At 36.5% G+C, this 21,328-nt stretch overlaps 1 protein-coding gene across 1 annotated transcript in view; it reads left to right on the forward strand.

Annotated features, from left to right (window-relative positions):
• Window positions 1-13,510, forward strand: part of LOC145260264 (uncharacterized) — a 144,822-nt gene extending 131,312 nt beyond the window's left edge. Inside the window, exon 4 of the mRNA XM_080118090.1 lies at window positions 12,739-13,510. Coding sequence (XP_079974216.1) covers window positions 12,739-13,510 — 772 coding nt within the window. The remainder of the gene's footprint in view (window positions 1-12,738) is intronic.
• The last annotated feature ends 7,818 nt before the right edge of the window (window positions 13,511-21,328 follow it).

A 21,328-nucleotide genomic window follows, 5' to 3' on the forward strand; every position in this document is an offset into this window, starting at 1 on the left:
ACATAATAACATACAGATAGTTTTAAAACTTTATATATAATATTCTTTTTATTTTTATTTTCTTATTTTTATTTATTTATTTTTTTAGTTATATTTTTTTTATTAATTTATTTATCTTTTAATAGACCTACTTTCCATGACTCAATCACTGTATCCTCTTCTTTTCTTCCTCTTTTTTTTCTTCTTTTTTCCATTACGCGCTGTTCTATTTCTTTCACTATATATCCGTATACTTTCGCCCCCCCCCCTTCCTAGGTTAGTAAACGCGTGTCAAGGCATTTACATGTCAGAACGTACATCTTAGAGGCGTGTGTGTGTATGTGTATGTGTTGCGTGTGTGTATGTGTGAGTGTGTGTGTGTGTGTGTGTGTGTGTGTGTATCTATGGTTACATCGAGCTGCCGCTTATAAGTGTCTAATCTAATTTTTTTATTTGTTATTTTTAATTTTTAATTTTTATTTTTTTAAATCCCTACCACCCTCTCTATAAATGTATTAAGTGGATTGCTACTACCACCACCTTTGGTTTTTTGAGGGTCGAAGCACGATTTTTCTTTTATTTTTCAGTATCAAAAATGTAATTGTCTGATTTAGATGCTTGAAAATACCATAAGGTTGAAATAAATTATTGCATCGACAATTATGTAATTTCCGTGTTATAATTTTTATATATATATATATATATATATATATATATATATATATATATATATATATATATATATATATATATATGGGGGGTATTTTCTTCATAAGTTTTGGTTTCAGTTTCAATTACAGCTAATATATATATATATATATATATATATATATAGAGAGAGAGAGAGAGAGAGAGAGAGAGTGAGAGAGAGAGAGATTTGTTTTATTTTTGAAATCACAACTTCATAAGAATCGAATTGACTCTATAATAATATATACAAGCATATTTAAGCGTGTTTTACGACCAGGCGTCCCTGCTAGCTTAGAAAAATACTTTTGAAGTTTTAACAAAAGAGCTACAATAATACCAGGGCGTCTCTGTTTACACTGAACATCCACAGAATGCCAACATCAACATATAAAAGAGTCTGCTGTGGAATTTCCACAGGTCCCGCTAGTTATTATTATTAATATATACAATTTATTTATTTTATTATTTATTTAGTTTTTTTATGTATTGATTACCTAATGTGAAGTTTATTTTGTGGATATTTTTGTGCATACAACTATTTGTTATTTCGCGTGTACAGTTTAATAGATTTGGTGATTCTTTAAAGTTTGGGATTTTATCCTCTCTAACCAGAAAAAAAAACAATTTTAGAACTAGTCTCACCACGTTTCGGACAACTAATTCTCTGGCCTGCTATGGGTACGATTGAAACCGCTATCTTCGGACAATGCTTACCTGAAACCGTAGAGACTCTACACCTCTATCCATTGCTCCAATAGCCCCGAAAGGCGATCAAGGTTGGATTTTATGGTCTTATAAATCGAATATATGGGCTTATCTTGTAAACCCAATTTTGTGTCCTTATCTGAAGAAGGTCGGACGATGAGTTGGTCGAAACGTGGGTAAACAACACCAACAACTATGAAGATAAGGATAACAGTCCGCAAAAAAAATGAATGCACAAATTATGAAACCTCATCTCAAAGGATCACCCGTCGCCCACAAATCTATTATATAAAAGGCAAAATGTCTGTATGTATATAGGAATACTGAGTCTTGTGATTGTATTCTGAATAGTTACTGCCTTCCATAGTTGTTGTTTTCTCACCAGTTTGGATTTTTTCGCTCATCACTAAAAAAAAAAACGGTTTTCTCAAAACATTCTATCTATAAATATAAAAGCGAAAATGTATGTATGTATGTATGTATGTATGTACGTTCGCTTTTTGTGTATGTCTACAAAAGGCTTTTTTCAGAGGAGCGGTCGCTCGCTTCACAACTATTTAAAACTTTTTTATATCACATATAAATCGTAATATCTCACAGTTAACAACGAAACTCGCCTGTCTATTTAATTTGCTCGATTTAGGGAAGATAAATATTCAACATTTGTCGCTCGCCGCATGTGGGTTAGTCTTTTTCCTATAACATCTTGGGAAAATACTATCCCACAGTCAAACTTGACCTCATTAACTCATTAAAATGGGCGCCTGCCAAATCCAAGTAATTAAATAAATTCAAACTTGTTTCCGTTAGCATCTCGCGCTGGGGCAATGGTTAACGTCGAACGTTTTTTTTTTTTTTTTCACACTTTAATTTACAACTTTGCCTCAACGGTTCGGGTTCGAATCTTATACTTATGTTTTTTTACCCCCCCCCTCCCGAGTTTCCACACCCACCTTCAAACACCCGGGCAACGCCGGGTACCCCTCGCTAGTATATATATAAAAGGCAAAATTTGTGTTAGTGTGTGTGTGCATTTTTTATGTATGTTCGTCAAAGACTATGGAGAGGGGGGCGCTCGGGGCGGTTACTGCTTCTTATAACCTTTTATATGCTACCTAGATTATAATATCTACGATTTACGAAAGGGGTGGTGTGTATCTTTTATTCGGGCGACTTTTACACGCTATTTTCGCTATTAGTCTCTGCAGTGTTTATTTGGCTTTTCCGTATATACGTGAAACTGAACCCGTAGCAAAATGAGCCTCCCTGACACTCGTGCTCGGGACGTCCAGAAAGCAACGAGGTTTGATCAATGTGGCCAAAACCCGTCATATCAGACAATTGCTATTCATTCGGACACTCCCCTTTTTATGGGGAGCTGGTTTTCTCCAACACCTCGGGGGCAAACAAACAACATACGCAGAAACTGGCTTGCAGCCAGAGTTAAGTGCGTTTCATTCCCCTATGACGTGACGTTTGACCTCATTGAATTCGCGCACCTATCATTTAACTTTTTAATCATTTAATTTCACCCATTCTCAGTTTTCGCGTGGTAAGTTTTTTTTTGGGTTCGAGCCTACCTACCTACCAGAGCTTTCTTTTTCTTTTACACCTCCAAACACCCGGGCAACGCCAGGTATACCCGCTAGTATAATATAATCTCAATATCACTTTTTATTTTGAACATCTTACCCTCCAAAAGTATATAATACTAAAACTCTGAATTTGAACATCATAACGTCATTTCTAGCAAACCTTTTTATGCTATAATGAAACCGAAAACTTTTGTATGAATTTGCTTTTATGTTTTCAACTACAAAGAAAGGAGAAGGAGACACTTTAGTAGTATTGTGGAGGCGTTCATAATTATACTTTGTGTTTTTAGTAGCGCTCTGCGGGCCTCCTGGGTTTATTCACTGATCACTTAAATAGTTTCTTTTCTAGAGAAAGGGAATTAGCAGATTGATTTTAGTAGTGCTCTGGAGGTTTCTTTACTAGCAGAAATGCTCAATATCCTGAATAGAGTCATAATCCGAAGTGCTTAATATCCTGGATAGAGCAAGTAGTATCCCAGAGTGAGTTCTTCACTCCTCACAAAACAAGGAATTCCTGTTCTTGAAGGGGGAACCTTCAAATACATATATGTTCGTACGTACGTTATCACCTTTCACACACATAATTATGTTTACACATTGGTTATTACATTTCATAAATTGATGTTCGTACGTACGTTATCACTTTTCATGCACATTCAAACTGCTTGGCCTAACGTTCACAGGAAACATGAGTTGGAACAATTACATTGAAAGCATTGCCAGAGCCGCTGCGAAAAAGGTAGGCTCTCTCTACCGTGCTAGAAAACTACTAACACCCGAAAGTATCTTGTACCTCTATAAGGCCACCATTCGCCCATGTATGGAGTATTGCTATCACATTTGGGCTGGTGCATCTGCTACTAGTCTCTCGCTCCTAGACAAGGTTCAAAAGAGAGTCGCCAATCTGATAGGCCCTGTACTGGCATCTAAGCGTCAGCCTCTGTCCCATCGACGAAACGTTGCATCCCTCTGCTTGTTCTACAAGTATTTTAATGGTGAATGTTCTGGCGAACTGCAGACACTTGTGCCCCCACGACGTAGACACCCTCGACAAATCCGACAGGCAGCTAAATCCCACCCCCACACAGTAGAGATCCCTAGATGTAAAAGATCTTTCTACTCCAGTAGTTTCTTCCCCAGAACCGATAGACTTTGGAATTCCATTCCAGGTCCCTGCTTCCCCAACTGTACTGACATGCAGAAGTTCAAGTGTAACGTGAACCGACATCTTGTTGCCCAAATCCCAACATAGTACCCCAGTAGTTGCTGCCCCTGATAGTAGCCCCCTACACCAAAGTGGCAATGTGCCTTGTTTGGGGTGAAAATGTAATAAAAAATTTTTTTTTTAAATATGTGATTGGACGTATGTTATCAATCACATTTCGCATACATTTATGTTAGAACTGTTAAAAAAACACAGAGTGAGACAGATGGAAGCGAGAGTGAAAGATATCGTATGAAATAAAAATGAATCTCAGGCAACATATCGTGGTAGGTGAAAACTTGATACGAGATGAGCGACTTTTGGATTTAATTGCAAATTACGACTATTGTAGTTGTTTTGGGGTTTGTTTGTTTTTTTTTTTGCTTTTTTTTTCAGCAAAACTGAGAACTGTTTTTCAGATACAGTAAATTTCTATAAGTAAATTTAATGGAATTTGCAATGGGATATTTAACACGGGTTAGGGGTAGGGTTAGGGTTAGGGTTGGTGTTAGGGTTAGGGTTAGGGTTGGGGTTACGATTATTTGGCGCACGAGACTTCTCAAATTATTAACGTTTATTTAAGAAAGAAACGGAGCGAGAAATTTGTGGGAAGAAAAGGAGGAAGAAATTAGATAAACACACACACACACACGCACACACACACACACACACACACACACACATATATATATATATTTATATATATATGTTTATATATATGTATGTTTATATATATGTTTATATATATATATATGTTTATATATATATATATATATATATATATATATATATATATATATAAGTGTTGGGACGATTAATCGGAATCGGGAATCAAAGCTTTTTGGGGTATTCGGAATCGGAATAGGAAAAATTTAAGCCTATTTTCCGATGCCAAAATCGATTCCTTTAATTATCTATTTTATTTTATTTTATTCTTATTTAAAAAAAAAAAAAACATCTTCCACTGCTTGTAGTAATAATAAAATAAACAAATATTTATTGATTTTAAACTTCCAGTAAAACTAAAATCTCTAGATAATGCTAACCAAGTATGTGTTTACGTTTGAGAAAATATGGGCACATTTATGATGCGTTTTTATAGCAATCAGGACAAAATAACAATTTTATTGTAAAATATTTAGAGATTTATAAAGAATCGGTAACTGTATCGGAATCGGGAATTTATTATCGAATCGGTAATATAAAGTTGAATGTGTGTGTGTGTGTGTGTGTGTGTGTGTGTGTGTGTGTGTGTGTGTGTGTGCGTGTGTGTGCGTGTGTGTGTGTCTGGTCACGAATAGGCTCCTATATGGCTGACTACTTTAACAAACCGATTACATATAATGGTAGAACAAACTGATTACATATAATGGTAGAACAAACTGATTACATATAATGATGTATCGAGCCACAGGAATGGGTATGTTTGATCTGTCAGAACGGTGGTTCATTAAAAGTGTGAGGTCTGCGTTCGCGCCTGGTCCACAAAGTATGGAAATAAAAAATTAAAAAATTAAAAAAAAAACGTTTACAAGTGTTTTTGATATAGATGTACATAATAATATTTTGATAAGTATGTTTTAACTTAAATAGGGATGGTATAATAAAACTGTGGGATCTGCGTTCGCGCCTGGCCTCCATAGAATGGAAATAGGCATAAACTTTAATAAAGACTTTTCATATCTATCTGCGTAAGTATACTTTGATAATTATGTTTTAGTTTGAAGAAATATGGTATAATAAAATTATGGGGTATTCGTTCGCGCCTGACCTCCATAGAATGGAAATATGTCAAAAAGGTTAACAAGGTTTTTTATATAGATCCACAGAATATTGTGATAAGTGTTTCAGTGTGAACAGGTATGGTATAATAAATTATGGGGTTTATCTATTTTATTTTTACTTTCACCATATTTTGCTTTGGTTTTGATATCCCCAAATTCGAAGCTATCTCTTTACAACCCTGGCTTTTCATAATCTATCATACTTTCATAAATCAGAGTCCATTTTCTGTAGGCTGTTTTTGAACCCAGTCAACGACGGGTACTTTTGCTAGTATATATATATATATATATATATATATATATATATATATATATATATATATATATATATATATATCAGAGCAAATAGTTAATAAAACATGTTAAAAAATACTCAGAAAAAGAGTTAGAAACATATTTAATCTGAAAAGGAAACACTTGATAAGTGGATAGTCCTTAATCCGCGGAGTTTCAAAGAAATACTTTCCTTCTCATCAGAGGTTATGAATTAGCAAAATGCGGGATCGGATTTTGCATACAAAAGTATTTGATGAAACTGCAAGTAAGTCAAAGATCTTCCCTTTTGTTATCACGTAAGATCTTTTACTATCCACTTATTAAGTGTTTCCTCTTCAGATTAAATATGTTTTTAACTCTTTTTCAAAGTGTTTTTTTAGCATGTTTTATTAACTATTTGCTTCTATTATAAGCTCTATCTCCTATTTGGTTTTATCGAGCTTTTACATCTGGTTGAGATTACTTTATAAATATTAATTATTTAATATTTATAATATACTTTAGTTTTACCATCTTGGATCAGTTTGGTAAATTTAATTGTAATTTTATATATATATATATATATATATATATATATATATATATATATATATATATATATATATATATATATGTATGTATGTGTGTGTGTGTGTGTAGAGAGAGAGAGAGAGAGAGAGAGAGAGAGAGAGAGAAATAAGAAGAGAAAGAGAGGGAAGAGAAATGAAAAGACCGTGAAACAGCAGAAATGTTTTATCAGCGCCGTACCACTACTCATTGTGAACGATTCAGTGCATACGATAAATTTAACACAAGTTGTCATGTTAACAAAATGCAAGGGAAAATAAGCAAAAAGACAGAAAAAAAGCGAGAGAAAGAGAAGTAGAAGGATGGTGCGGTCCTCAAACATTTCTTTTTATTATTATTTTTTGTATTCTTTTGTAGCTGGGGATGGGGCATCATACCGGATAGCAGACATTCACCCGCTATCTCGTACAGGACACTCGAGAGACCTTTTTAATGTTTTAAACATCCCTTCATGTGTAATTGTTTGAATCTCTTTTGCACTTGGTTCACCGGGTATATTTGCCAGGTAGGCTTTAAAATTGTTTTTCATAAGTCCAATTGCTCTTTTAATAACTAGAATGATAGAAATCTTCCTACGATTCCCGTGTCTTTTCGTGTTGTGCATAAAACATTGGTACTTCGTTATCTTTTCCCTCTCAGCTCTTTTTAAATCCAAATGCGATTGGGAACATTGACTTCTACTAGAGTTGCTTCTTTCTCCTTCTTGTTCCCTATTATGTCAATTCTAACAACTCCCTTTTCTAGGGACGTAGTTGTAGGAATTATATAGTCAGAGTGGACGGTGAATGACTTATTTCCAACTGTTCTTTCTGGTATACTAGCCTGGGTTCTTGTTATTGCCCGGGGGTTTGTAGATGTGTGTTGAGCAAAAAATGAAATAGTGGTAGTAGGCAGGCAGGCAGGTTCGAACCCATGAGGCGAAGGCAGAAACGAAAGTGAAAGAAAATCTGATGTCTTACCAATGCTCCAAGTCAATCCAACAGATACAGTGACTTGCAAAAAATGGCTCGCAAAAAATCGACCCCTCCTTGTACAAAACTGGTCAGTTTAGGGCGAAGGAATATATGTTTTGGCCAATTTTTCGATATTTGTCGTCCGAGATGTCGGGCTTTAAAATGATACAGATTTTGTCAGAATCTGTCGCCTGTGTCTAAGGTTTTCGCGAGATATACATACATACATACATACATACATACATACATACATACATACATACATTTAAACACACAGGCGAGATTTATATAATAGACTAGCCTGAGAAGCCGGCGTTGCCTGGGTGTTTGGAGGTGTGTGTTGAGAAAAAAAAAGTGGTAGGCTCGAACCCGTATCGTGAAGGAGGAAAAGAACGTGAACAAACAAAAAGTGAAATCTTTGCCGTTGCGTCCATCGCCAAACGGGAAGTGGCGAAGGTTTAAATTAAGGCTAGTCAATCGAAAGGAGGGATTGACTTTCGGAGATATCGGCGAAAAAAGCAACCGATCCCTGTAGAAAAGTGTCCAGTTGAGGATGAAGAAATTAATGTTTTTAGCCAATTTTTTTATATTTGTCGTCCGAAGGATTGAGATTCAAAATGATATGGGTCTTGTGAAAATCCGTCGCCTCTGTCGAAAGTTTTAGTCATACATACATACATACATACATAAATTTAAACAGACTGCTGCATTCGATATTCACCTTTTTTACAGATGGTCCAGTGAAGATATTTACGCACTCCATTGTTTACCATCGTATAACAGCCGTCCCCCAGCAGAACCTTGCAACCGGATGTCAGATAGTTCACACGCTTTACATTGTGTGGCAGAATCTGTACTTGTTGTCATTGCTGAGACCACTCATCTTCTTAAAAGTGTTCACCATCAAAGCTGAGGAATTAATAGCGTGGATATCATTCATATTTACTACTTAAAAAAAAATTTTTTTTTTTCGTTTATTCTTAAGATCGAAACTCATGTTATAAGTTTGCATTGTTTTCTCCGCTAAAACTATTAAATTGTAAGTTCTATTTATTTATTTATTGTTGGGTTTAGAAAAGGGGGGGGTGAATAGGAGTGGTTAGCTCAAACGGTAAGAACGCGGCTGGAGCACTAGATGTTTTAGTTTCGATTCTAGCTGATGGAATCCAAGTCATATTTTTAACTTTTGAAATCAGTACTCTCTCTCTCTCTCTCTCTCTCTCTCTCTCTCTCTCTCTCTCTCTCACTTTATATATATATATATATATATATATATATATATATATATATATGGTAAAACTGGTAATTAGTAAAAACCTGAAGAGAGTGCTCAATACTATTGCAGAGCAAATATGGGTTTTATTTATAAAACGGTAATAAAAAATAAAACATATATATATAGATATATGTGTGTATGTGTGTGTATATATAAATATATATATATATATATATATATATATATATATATATATATATATATATATATATATATATACACACACACACATACACAATACAGGAATGTACAGTCGTTGTAAGCAAATAAATAAACAAATAATAAATGAATTAATAATATTTCGTTATTTGACTTTTTATCTTAATTGATACAACAGAGTGGTCGGAAGATCCAAGAGGCGACAGAACAGAAAATGAACATAGTTCAGGGCAAGTTGTGAGAAAAAGGTCTGCTACTTCAAAAAAAATTTATTTTTCGTTTATTCTTAAGATCGAAACTCATGTTATAAGTTTGCATTGTTTTCTCCGCTAAAACTATTAAATTTTAAGTTCTATTTATTTTATTCATTGTTGGGTTTAGAAAAGGGGGGGGTGAATAGGAGAATATTATTTGAAGTGGTTAGCTCAAACGGTAAGAACGCGGCTGGAGCACTAGATGTTTTAGTTTCGATTCTAGCTGATGGCATCCAAGTCATATTTTTAACTTTTGAAATCAGTACTCTCTCTCTCTCTCTCTCTCTCTCTCTCTCTCTCTCTCTCTCTCTCTCACTTTATATATATATATATGTATATATATATATATATATATATATATATATATATATATATATATATATATATATATATATATATATATATACACACACAATACAGGAATGTACAGTCGTTGTAAGCAAATAAATAAACAAATAATAAATGAATTAATAATATTTCGTTATTTGACTTGTTGACTTGTTTTTTTTTTTTCTTTCCTTTTTCTTTTCAACTGTTGATTATACTCATCCCAAAGGTCCTTTCCAGTGCATCACTCATCGTCAATGGAGAAGCGTATATCCACTCTCTAAGCTGTCCACTGTAAAGCGGCCATTGTGTTTAAATTTTTTCTAATAAATTCGAATGCTGTTAGATTTAAATTAATTTAAACTTAACACCGTTCGAGACTCGACGTTGACCGGGATTTAATGAGAATTAACTAATGTTTACTCTTCCTTAACTAATTGTGGCAATTTGTAAAATATAATTATTAAAAATATACATTAAAAGTATATATTTTTATAATCAAACGTATATATATATATATATATATATATATATATATATATATATATATATATATATATATATAGTAATTTATAAAATATATATGGCGATTAAGCTACACTCAATATTCTGCGTTTCATCCACTATAGGATTCGTCAGGCTTATGCGCGAATTCTGTGGTTCTTTCTTGTTTTTATATATGTTGAGGATTTTTAGTTAGCCAATCAGCTTTCCAGTATCCACCGCGCCCCTTTCTATCAGCCAATGGGCATGCATTTTATCGAACAAAGGATCTGTTTTAGAACTATATTAGTGGTTTAAGGTAGACGTTTTCTTTTTTTTTCTTTTTTTTATATATATATAAATATTCCTATGTGTACACACATACATGCACATATTTTATATATATATATATATATATATATATATATATATAAATATATACCTATGTGTACACATAAAGTTTATGCATAAATCTATACTTTCGTATATTAAATTTATGTGAGTAAATGAAGTAGTTTATATATATATATATATATATATATATATATATATATATATATATATATCCGCTTCGTCACACAAAATTTAATTAATGCAAAAATGCTGGACGAAACCCTTTCACGCAAATAACAAATGCAATAATCGCCAACCCTCCTGCTGTATAAAATGGATTTGGAAAGGAGAACTTACATATGTAGACCCAACACCTTATAAGGAACATAGAACAAGTAATAACTTGACTCCTTATTTTGTAACAACGACATTGATTTCCTCATTTTCCCACCACGCGTTATTTCTAACATGATCGTCTTCTTTAACGTGCTCTCTCTCCTTTTTATAATATTTTTCTTTTGCACACACATCTGCATACTTTTAGATATTTCCAGAATTGAACATTGTTTTCTTTTTCCGTATTTTTTTTTTTTTTTTTTGCCTCCAGTGTGATGGGTTTTTTTTTATTTCTGCGTCGTAATGTCTTATATAAATGTCCGTATCCTGTATGTTTTGTCATCCGTATCAAAATGGCATGAACGTAGTATCGTTAGAAAGAACGGTTACTCGGACACATAATATCCAAAACTTAGCAAAAAAGCCTCAATTATTACATGTAGAAATGCCGTTTTAATTGAAGGGGGGGATCATGTAAAAATCTTAGTTTCGAAGCTATTTGTTAATCGTACATGCCGAATGGTACCTTCGTTCTTTCATTTTAAAAAGATAAATTTGCAACGTGATAACATAGATGGCGTCTTAGTCCAAACTATGACGTGTTCGTTTATGGACTTAAATTTTGCAAGTTCGCGCCCAGCGCGCGGAATCTTTTTTCTTTTAATAACGTTTTCCTTCTCCTATCTTTTAAATTCTCAACTTTCTTACGCACGCTCACCACGCTGCATTTTTTTTTATATTAATAACTTGATAAGATAGCACCCAAATCCCGTTATTTTCTTTTATTTTTTAAATTGACTTTTTTTTTAATTGTCTATATACGCAATCTCCATAAATGAAAATATCATATTTAACCGTATTCTACGACCGGGCAACGTCGGTTCCCTCCTCCTGCTAGCTTTATATAAATACTAGTGCGGACATTGAAAAAGCATAATTATTTTTTTCCTCATTTTTGCAGGGGTATTATTAAGATCAAATTTTATTTTTCACTTCTTTCATTTTAGACCAAACCCATTAGTTAAATATTTGTGCGATTCGTAAAATAATAATAGGGCATGCCTGTCTCTCTGTTGAAAGAGAGAGAGAGAGAGAGAGAGAGAGAGAGAGAGAGAGAGAGAGAGAGAGAGAGGGGGGGGATAGAGATTTTTTAACTGTAAATGGGGTCAGATTGTAGAACACATTAAAGAAAGAACGCGGCGCAGTCGTCAATAGATATGGAATGCAACTGGATACCATAGACGTGAAAGTATCTACGTCAAGCCGAGAGAACAGCCACGTCATGACCGAGAACAACAAGTAATGCGCTCGGGGGAATCTGACATCCAGCTGGCTCTTGTCAATGCGTACTGAGGTCGCGCTCTTGCGTAACAACCACGGAATATGAGAAAAGGTGTTTGTTTTTCTTGTAAAATTCGAAAACATACTTCTATTTTATCTTAAGATGAATCCATACGAGGGATGAGACGATTTCAATATTTTTTCCCGATTCCGATACCATTACTAATTCTGTTCTACATTGTCGATTTCGATGCAATTAACGATACTGTTAAAAATTCGCAATTCAGATACAGCTAGCGATTCTATTCCAAATTCCAAATTTCAATCAAATCATTGATCCTGTTTTAAATTCCGGATTCCGATACAGTTACCGATTCCGATTTTAAAATCGACTAAAAAGGTAGAATTTCATTTGCGGGTGGGGATTCTAGTGGAGAATCCTCTGCTACTGCAACAGACCCGCTGGCGCTGGAAGCAGCAGCTGCGTAAAGATATGCAAATGACCAAGCCGGCTGTGCGAAATGAGGTCATAGCAGAGATAAAAGGACACAGGTGTTTGGAGAAGAAGTGTTTAGAGAAGAGGTGTTCGCAGATGAGGTATTCGCAGATGAGGTATTCGCAGATGAGATGTTCGGAGAAGAGGTGTTCGGAGATGAAGTGTTCAGAGATGAGGTGTTCGGAGATGAGGTGTTCAGAGATGAGGTGTTCGGAGAAGAGGTATTCGCAGATGAGGTATTCATAGATGAGGTATTCGCAAATAAGATGTTCGGAGAAGAGGTGTTTGCAGATGAGGTATTCGCAGATGAGGTATTCGCAGATGAGGTATTCATAGATGAGGTATTCGCAGATGAGGTATTCGCAGATGAGGTATTCGCAGATGAGGTATTCGCAGATAAGATGTTCGGAGAAGAGGTGTTTGCAGATGAGGTATTCGCAGATGAGGTATTCGCAGATGATGTATTCGCAGATGAGATGTTCGGAGAAGAGGTGTTCGCAGATGAGGTATTCATAGATGAGGTATTCGCAGATGAGGTATTCATAGATGAGGTATTTGCAGATAAGATGTTCGGAGAAGAGGTGTTTGCAGATGAGGTGTTCGGAGATGAGGTGTTCGGAGATGAGGTGTTCGGAGATGAAGTGTTCAGAGATGAGGTATTCGCAGATGAGGTGTTCGGAGATGAAGTGTTTGGAGATGAAGTGTTCGGAGATGAGGTATTCGCAGATGAGGTGTTCGGAGATGAGGTGTTCGGAGAAGAGGTGTTTGGAGAAGAGGTGTTCGAGAGTCAGATGCTGACAACGATCAATTAAGAGCCTTAGTCAAAACCAATCCAGGCGCAACTATTCGAAAACTTGTTTCCGAATTAGACGTAACGTATATGACGATTTTCAACCACTTGAGAGAGATTGGAAAGACAAAAAAAAAACTTGATAAATGGGAGCTTCACGAACTGAATTTTTTTATATTTAGAGCTATTTTTAATCACAAACTTGGTGTGTCTTCGTTATATGAACGAAAATCGAAAAAGACGAATTTTCATTAAAACCAATGTTGTCTACTTTATTCTCATTTCATAATTAGTTAACTATTACTGTCGTTATTACATAAACGATTCAATTATTCAGTGATATCCGCCATTAATTTTAACAAGACGAACTGAGTTACTTCCCCTGATTCTATGCGTTTTATTCATGTATAACTTGAAATTTCTTTCGAAAAATATTAAGGAAAGAAAAGAAACACAAAACCAGTGGGAAACTCTGGCATTAAAAAAATAATAAATAAATGAATAAAATAAAAAATAGAGTATTTTCTCACACAATAATCTGCATAAAATAGTTATTTTAAGATGGCGGCTTTAAAATTAGCGTTTTTTGTTTGTTTGTTTGTTTGTTTGTTTGTTTGTTTTTTTACAAGTAATATGTATATTTCATATTTACCTGATTATATATTTTTTCCAAGACATCATTTTCCAAAGAACTTTTTTCAAGGCGTTAGAGTGTACCCGTTTTAAAGACGTTTTGTAGTGGGATGTAATTCGTACACGGAATAGAAGAAGAAGAAGAAGAAGAAGAAGGAGAGAGAGAGAGAGAGAGAGAGAGAGAGAGAAAGTAAACACAGGGGGGGGGGGGGGGCAGCTACTCTAGTTTTTCAGGCCAAGATCAAAGTTTAGTATCTGTTCTTCAGACGCTACGTTTCAATTTCTTGTTCTCTCTCGGTGAAGGAGAAATCTTTCACGATTGAGACAATTTAAAATTTTTGTTCCTTTTTTTCCCATATTAAAAAAATGACCCTGGTGTCTAACTCTGTCCCGCGGGGAGGAATTGTAAATAGGTACTCTAGTTTTGGGTCACGTGGTTTGAAGAATTTCTATCTCGTTCGTGTGAACAGACTGATTGTTCATCCCTTATATAGAGAAAATAAAATTGCAACTTTTTTTTTTGTTTTTTGATTTTTGAAGGGGAGGGGCTAGCATGGTGGTATCCGATTAAATAATTCGGAGTTTCATGGCGAGTATAAAATCAATAGAATCTTCAGATTCATACAATGATGATGATGATGATGATGATGATGATGATGATGATGATGATGATGATTTCGCCTGGTATTTTTCCCTCGGCTCCCAAATTAACCATTCTTGTGATTGCCTGTTTCCCCGTTGTTTGTGGATAAAACTTGTCCTGTACAGTTCTAGGAGGTTCACTCACCCAGTTAATTTATTGCTAATTGCACGAGGCGCCTCTACCGGGGAATGCTGGTGAGGCTGCCTAAGCATCCTTTGCAGGGTCAGAGTGTTTCTCCTCGGGGGTGGGGGCGGGGGCGTTGACTTTGTAAAAAAATTTTTTTGCAATCCCACTTTCCGACCTTTGTGTCACATTTCTCGCGGTGGGAGAGAAATAAATACCTTCAGTATTTCGTACACTCTCTCCTCCGCATCCCTACTCCTCTCCTCTTGTCTTGAGCACAGAAATAAGCAACACTATCACCCGCCCACACACACACATGCATGCACACGCACTCAACTGTTTGGATGTAAATTTCGCCATAAACGAACGTCGATTTCGGGTTCAATGAACATCACGTTAGAAAAGCGACTAAATTTATAGACACGTGACACGGAAGCGAGTTCAAACCTTACAAGAGTCTTGTATTCCAGAAGTGGATCAGCCACATGATTTTCCTGGGGGACATTAAAATGTATGGGTCACGACTCATGTTCCTCTCCTAACTACCCCCTCTCTCTCTCTCTCTCTCTCTCTCTCTCTCTCTCTCTCTCTCTTTGTTTCTTTGTATTCTCTCCTATCGTTGCCATTTAATCTATCGGACTTCTCTAGCTTTTCTGAATAGGTTTCCCCCCTCTCTGTCCTGCCTGTTTCTCTCTTTCTCTTCCCCCCCCCCCCATCTGTCATGTTCCTCTCCTAACTACCCACCTCTCTCTCTCTTTCTCTTTCTTTCTCTCTCTCTCTCTCTCTTTCTCTCTTTCTCTCTCTCTCTTTCTCTCTCTCTCTCTCTCTCTCTCTCTCTCTCTCTCTCTCTCTCTGTGCTTTACTCTAGACGGATTTTCTTTATCGTCGTCCTTTCGACGTGAGGGTTGACTGCGTACAGTGCGTTTTTGACCAATACCGTGAGCTTCCGGCTTACAAATGAAACCAAGCCTTCAAAGTTCAACATGCAACCTTGTCTGCGCTTGACTTCATGTCAAACTCTCGCCTCATTTGCCCTCGTTCGTTTGTTTGTTTGTTTGTTTGTTTGTTTGTTTTTCTTTTTGTTTTTATTTTATTGTGTTTTTATTTATTTCTTTATTTTTTTTATTTGTTTATTATTTTTTGTTTTTGTTTTTGTTTTTGTTTTTGTTTGTTTTTTGTATATTTTTTTTTATTTTTGGGTCGCGGTGTGAAACCGGGATTGGGATTAATATTTGAATAGTTATGGTGGAAAAGCCAAAGCTGAAAATTTGGATATGTGTGCGAGTTTGGAGATGGCAACTCAGCAAGCAGAACCTAGACAAATCTTTGGCCTTCATACTCCAGCAAAGGGAAGTCTTTATATTTAACCGGCAGCATTCAAATCCCTGGAAAGAGGGTTAGATCATTCTACCGCTCCAGAAAGTATCTCACTTCCGGCGCAATCCTCTAAGAACCAAATATGTTATAAAATGAAGTACTGTTGCCACATCTTGGGAGATGCTTCTTCGAGTATTTTTTCCTCTCTTGACAAGGTACAAAAACGTCTACGAAATCTAGTGGGTGCGGACCCTTCCGTCTCCTTACTTCTTCTTTCTCAAAAAAAAAAAAAGACGTTGCGAGTCTATATGGTGGAACGATAAAATTCTCGTCCTAAAAAAAAACGTTACAACTTTATTTGAAAACTTTTGGAAAAAAATCAACTCAGGTAACTTGATTATGTAGTTGAGCAGACATCTATTGAATGTAGACGCCTTCAGCCTCAATCACCATCTCGATACGGGTCCGGAACTGGGAGCATGCCTTTGTCACAAGCACCAGCGGGAGCTTGGCGAATACTCGGCGGATGGCAACAATCAGGCTTGATTTCATATTGTGGGAGATCATGTTGGTGATGTTCTTGACGCAGGATCACACGAAATAGTCCAGCGGGTTCAGGTCAGCAGAGTAGGGGACCAGAGAGAGAAGGCTACAAAGTTGTAGCACTCCTTCTGAAGCCAAGCCTGGGTCTCTTTGGACTTGTGTGGCGGCACTGAGTCCTTCTGCCACCTGATTGCACCAGGGAATCACCACACTCTTCAGCACATCCAGGTACATTTTGGTGTTGACTTTCAAGCCGACTTCAAAGATGTGAGGTGGAATGATGTGACTCTCAATTGAAACCACACTAAAGATCATAAGCGTGGCCGGAATGGATCATCCCATGCGTTTAGCTGTGCCCTTAAGCGTTGAACTGTCCAGATTTGTATTTTGATGGTGCTGGCAATGGTCCTGTTGTCATAACTTGGATCGGTAGAGAACATGAGTTGTACAGTGGCGCATCTCCGATCTTGCTCGTTGAACATTGTGTCACTTTTAGACATGATATAAGGTTCCTATCGCTTTTGGGATTTGTACACAACTTGTTACATGATAAGGGCTGTTCCCTTTTCATATAAGTATAAAAATAGAGAGATTTAGTTAAAATAAAAATGAAATAGCATAGGCGAAATTCGAACCTCGTAATTTAGGTTTAGAAATAGATTACGTGTGAGAATTTAAAAATGGAATGTAAAGCAAACGATTGTTTAGAATAGAGATAAAATATTTCAAGAAAAGAAGGTGCACTGTCAATTTTATTATGGAAATTCAATTGAAAGAACGCAGCGATAATTTAATGTTTTTAACATATTGGAAATAGGTTACTGAGTATAGGTTAAAATTCCTTTTGTAAAAAAAGGAAAAGTTTTGGACACGCATGTCCAGAACACGTGAAAGAAGGCACATGTTTTAACATGTGTATGATGTCATGGAAAATAGAAAGTTCTAGAGATAGAGAAAAACTTTAGAGTTAAAAAAGGAGAAACAGGGAGAAACTCTGAACGTCTAGAAGTGAGACGGTCACTTTGAAATTTAATATGTGAAGCTTTGAATACTTGATGATGAAAACCACGGCCGGTCGTGAAGAAATAAACCCATCATGTGTTTTGATAAAGCTCGTCTTTGTGTTTGTGATTCTACCAAAAAGGTAAAGTGAAAATTGTATTATATGTCTATATATCTGTGTTATAAAATGTCATTACATACACGTCTCGGCATCTTATATCGACAATGTGAACTCTACATCTCATATCTACACTAAGACTGTCTGAAGACTGTCTGAACACTATCTCCTCACTCAAAGAGCTTCTCCTTCTTCAGCACATCTAAGTATAAATATTTTAATATATATGAATCGTCATAACATGAACAATCTCTCACTCTGTGAGTCTTTCAACATCCCTTGTAATAAGACTCTCTCTCAACGACAAACACTCTAATAAGACTCTTTCTAAGCATCACTTATAATAAGACTCTCTTTTAATGAAACCCCTATATAACAAACTGACTAGCTAGTAGATGGTCTGCAAAAAAAAAAAACAATAGAAAACCGATTCTCATCAAATGGAAATGGACTCATGTCGTCTTTTCTAGGGCTACAATTTTATCGTTTCAGGCTGTTTTCTATCGTTACTTTTATGGCAGTTGCTCAATTTGTTACACAATGGATCGAGAGAGAGAGAGAGAGAGGTGTAAATTATATTGAGACACGTTGATCGGAAGTTAAAGTCAGCTGATCGGATTGCGTGTGAGTCACGTGATCAGGTGAGCTGAATCGTGGAGATTTGGTTTGGGCTTAGAAGGCGACGGACGGCTTCAGACGTCTCCTCTCCTTCACAGGCGGGGGGGGCGCTGACGTGTGTAGAAAAAAGACCTAGAAGAAGAAACCATGCAGGCCAGGGATTCACTTTCCATCTTCTGCGAGACATCTGGAAAGTGAAATAAAAACTATAAAACCAATTCATCGTGTTGGAGTGAATGAATATTCGTCTAAAACAAGTACCAGTCTCCCGTCCAAGACGAGATGTTTCCAGATGGACCAATATCCAAGACGCAGACGGTATGTTGAAAAATACATGTACCACACGCACACAACGGCATATGAACATATCATTTAATAGAAATAACAGCTAGACGATTACACGACATTAACTCTGACTAGACGATCACACACGATCTCCTTTATGATATAACACAACAGACTGAGCTCCAATCTATGATCCCTCCTGTAAAACTTTTGCAACAAACACTCGTCTAGCTATTGCAACCATCAACAATTTCCATCACTCTCTATCTGTACCTTAAACTAAACGAAAATATCCATGAGCAAAGTTCTTTCCTAGATGTGTCCGCCTGTGGAAGACAATATCGTGGGTCTGCCTGCCTGCCTGATTATAACATGGTCGTTTTCAAGTCGAATGTAAATAAGTTCTTGTTGGGCGATCTTATATAAAATTAAACCATACTCAAGTTCCGCCATTAGTGAGCATAACAGTGTCGTCTCACCGTCTACCTAACACTCATTAACCCTTATTTTAAAGTGGCCTCCAGACTATGATAAGAAGTGATCCCACCCTCAGTAAAAAGAAAACGAAAACAATAGATGCGAAAATACCACCCCATTACAGGAAAATGTGACACAAGGCTGGAAGGTGTGAGAGAAAAAAAGCTAGTGCAACAGAGGTAGTGGACTCTCGGCCCACATTTTCTAAGAAAATCGCCCCAGACAAGGCATGAAGCCACTTTTTGTAAGGAACTAAAAAAAACAATACTACTTCAAAATCAAAAACTAGCAAACGGTAAGTCCTAGAAAACAACAATTCTCTTTTTCTCCCCTTCCTGTAAGAAACATCGTTCAAGGAATGTGAGGAGTAATGGACAAAATAAAGAAAAGCGGAAGTTACGAGTCTGTCAAGATCAACTGCACGTTCGTTTACTACTCTTTTTAACATGAACAGTCCTGTCGGCATTCTCTGGTAGGGGTGCATCAGGCGACTGGCAATAAACGAACCCCTTTTTCAAAGAAAGAAGGGAGGGTTTGGGAAGAATAACATGTTAGGAGCGAATAGGACCACGTTTCACCCGGACAGTGAAAGGCCAGCTTAAGTGTCAACGGACCACCCCCGTCGGATTGATTGTCGGCTGATGTAGGCAAATGCTCGTATCAGCATACTGTTTAGTTCTCTCGCACTGCAAGAACTTAGATAGCAGGGTCGGAAAGTGTGATTGAGAAGTCAGCTCTCCTTACCACCACCCCCTCCCGAGTAGGGGCACTCTAACCTGCAAATAGTACATCGGCAGTCCCGTCGGCATTTCCCGGTAAGGACGCCTCAGACGAATAGCAATAAACTAACCTTTTTCTCAAAGAGAGAAGGCAAAGCACTGGGGGAAGGTGAACCTCCTAGAATTGCACAGCTGCAAGAACTTAGACACCAGAGTCTGAAAGTAGGGTTGAGAAGTCATCCCCCCTCCACCCCACCCCCACGAAGGGGCTCTTTGATCTGCAAAACGTGCCTTGACAGCCTCGTCAGAATTCCCCGCTATGAACACCTCAGGCGATTAGCAATAAACAAAGAGAGAAGGCAAAACCTAGGAGGGTGGACCTCCTAGAACTGCACAGAACTCACATTACACCGCAATCAATAGGGACCAGGTCATTAAAGGAATGGTATCGTCTTTGTTGATTTTGAGTGCATAGACGGCTTACTTGCCATAAGTATATTTTCATACTATGCATTGTGTTGGCCAAAAATATCTTTCGTTTTGTGAGTGCGACTTTTCCGGCCTACTACATACCATTTTATATTCCTATTCTTAAAATCCTGTATTTGTGTTGCGAGCATGTTGGCGTCGTTGTGTAATAAGTCTCTTTTGTTTGTAGTTTAGCTCTTGAAATGGAAGATCAAGCACTCACGACATCTGGTATATTACTTGAAGACATCCCAGCACGAATACATGAGTAAATTAATTAGAAAAACGGACAACATGACAGGACGAATGAGATGACGAGTTACTTAGATTAAGTAAAACTTGGATATATAAAAAAAAATAATACGCCTCCCATGCATTCTAGCCTGACGATTGTTCACGTTTGTGTAGCTTACTTGACATAAGTATATTTTCATGACTTCTTACTATATATAAAGATATGAGTGCGTGTGTCTGTGTGTGTATGTGTGTGTGTGTGTTTCTGTGTGTGTGTGTGTGTGTGTATGTGTGTGTATGTGTGTGTATGTGTGTGTGTGTGTGGATGTGTGTGTGTGTGTGTGCAAGCGCGTCAATCTCTACTATTATATAAAAGTCACTTTGTGTTTATGTGTGTGCGAGTGAGTTCCTTCCTCATAGGTTCCGAAACGGCTGAGCCTATCTTTTGCAAATTTCACACAAAGCTAATTTATAGATCTGGCAGTGTTCTTAGATATGTTTTGTACAGAAATTCATCTGATAAGTATCGAAAATCGAAAAAAAAATCGTTTTTTTTTTCTTATAGACAAGAAAAAAATTTTACATGGGAATATTTGACGTTTCACCGGTCAAGGGAGATAATTCTCAGCAAATCAAGGGAGATTCAATTCTAAGTAAATC

Source organism: Euprymna scolopes, chromosome 36 (genome assembly GCF_053919585.1).
Source record: "Euprymna scolopes isolate OS-2025 chromosome 36, ASM5391958v1, whole genome shotgun sequence".
Classification (NCBI taxonomy): Eukaryota; Metazoa; Mollusca; class Cephalopoda; order Sepiida; family Sepiolidae; genus Euprymna; species Euprymna scolopes.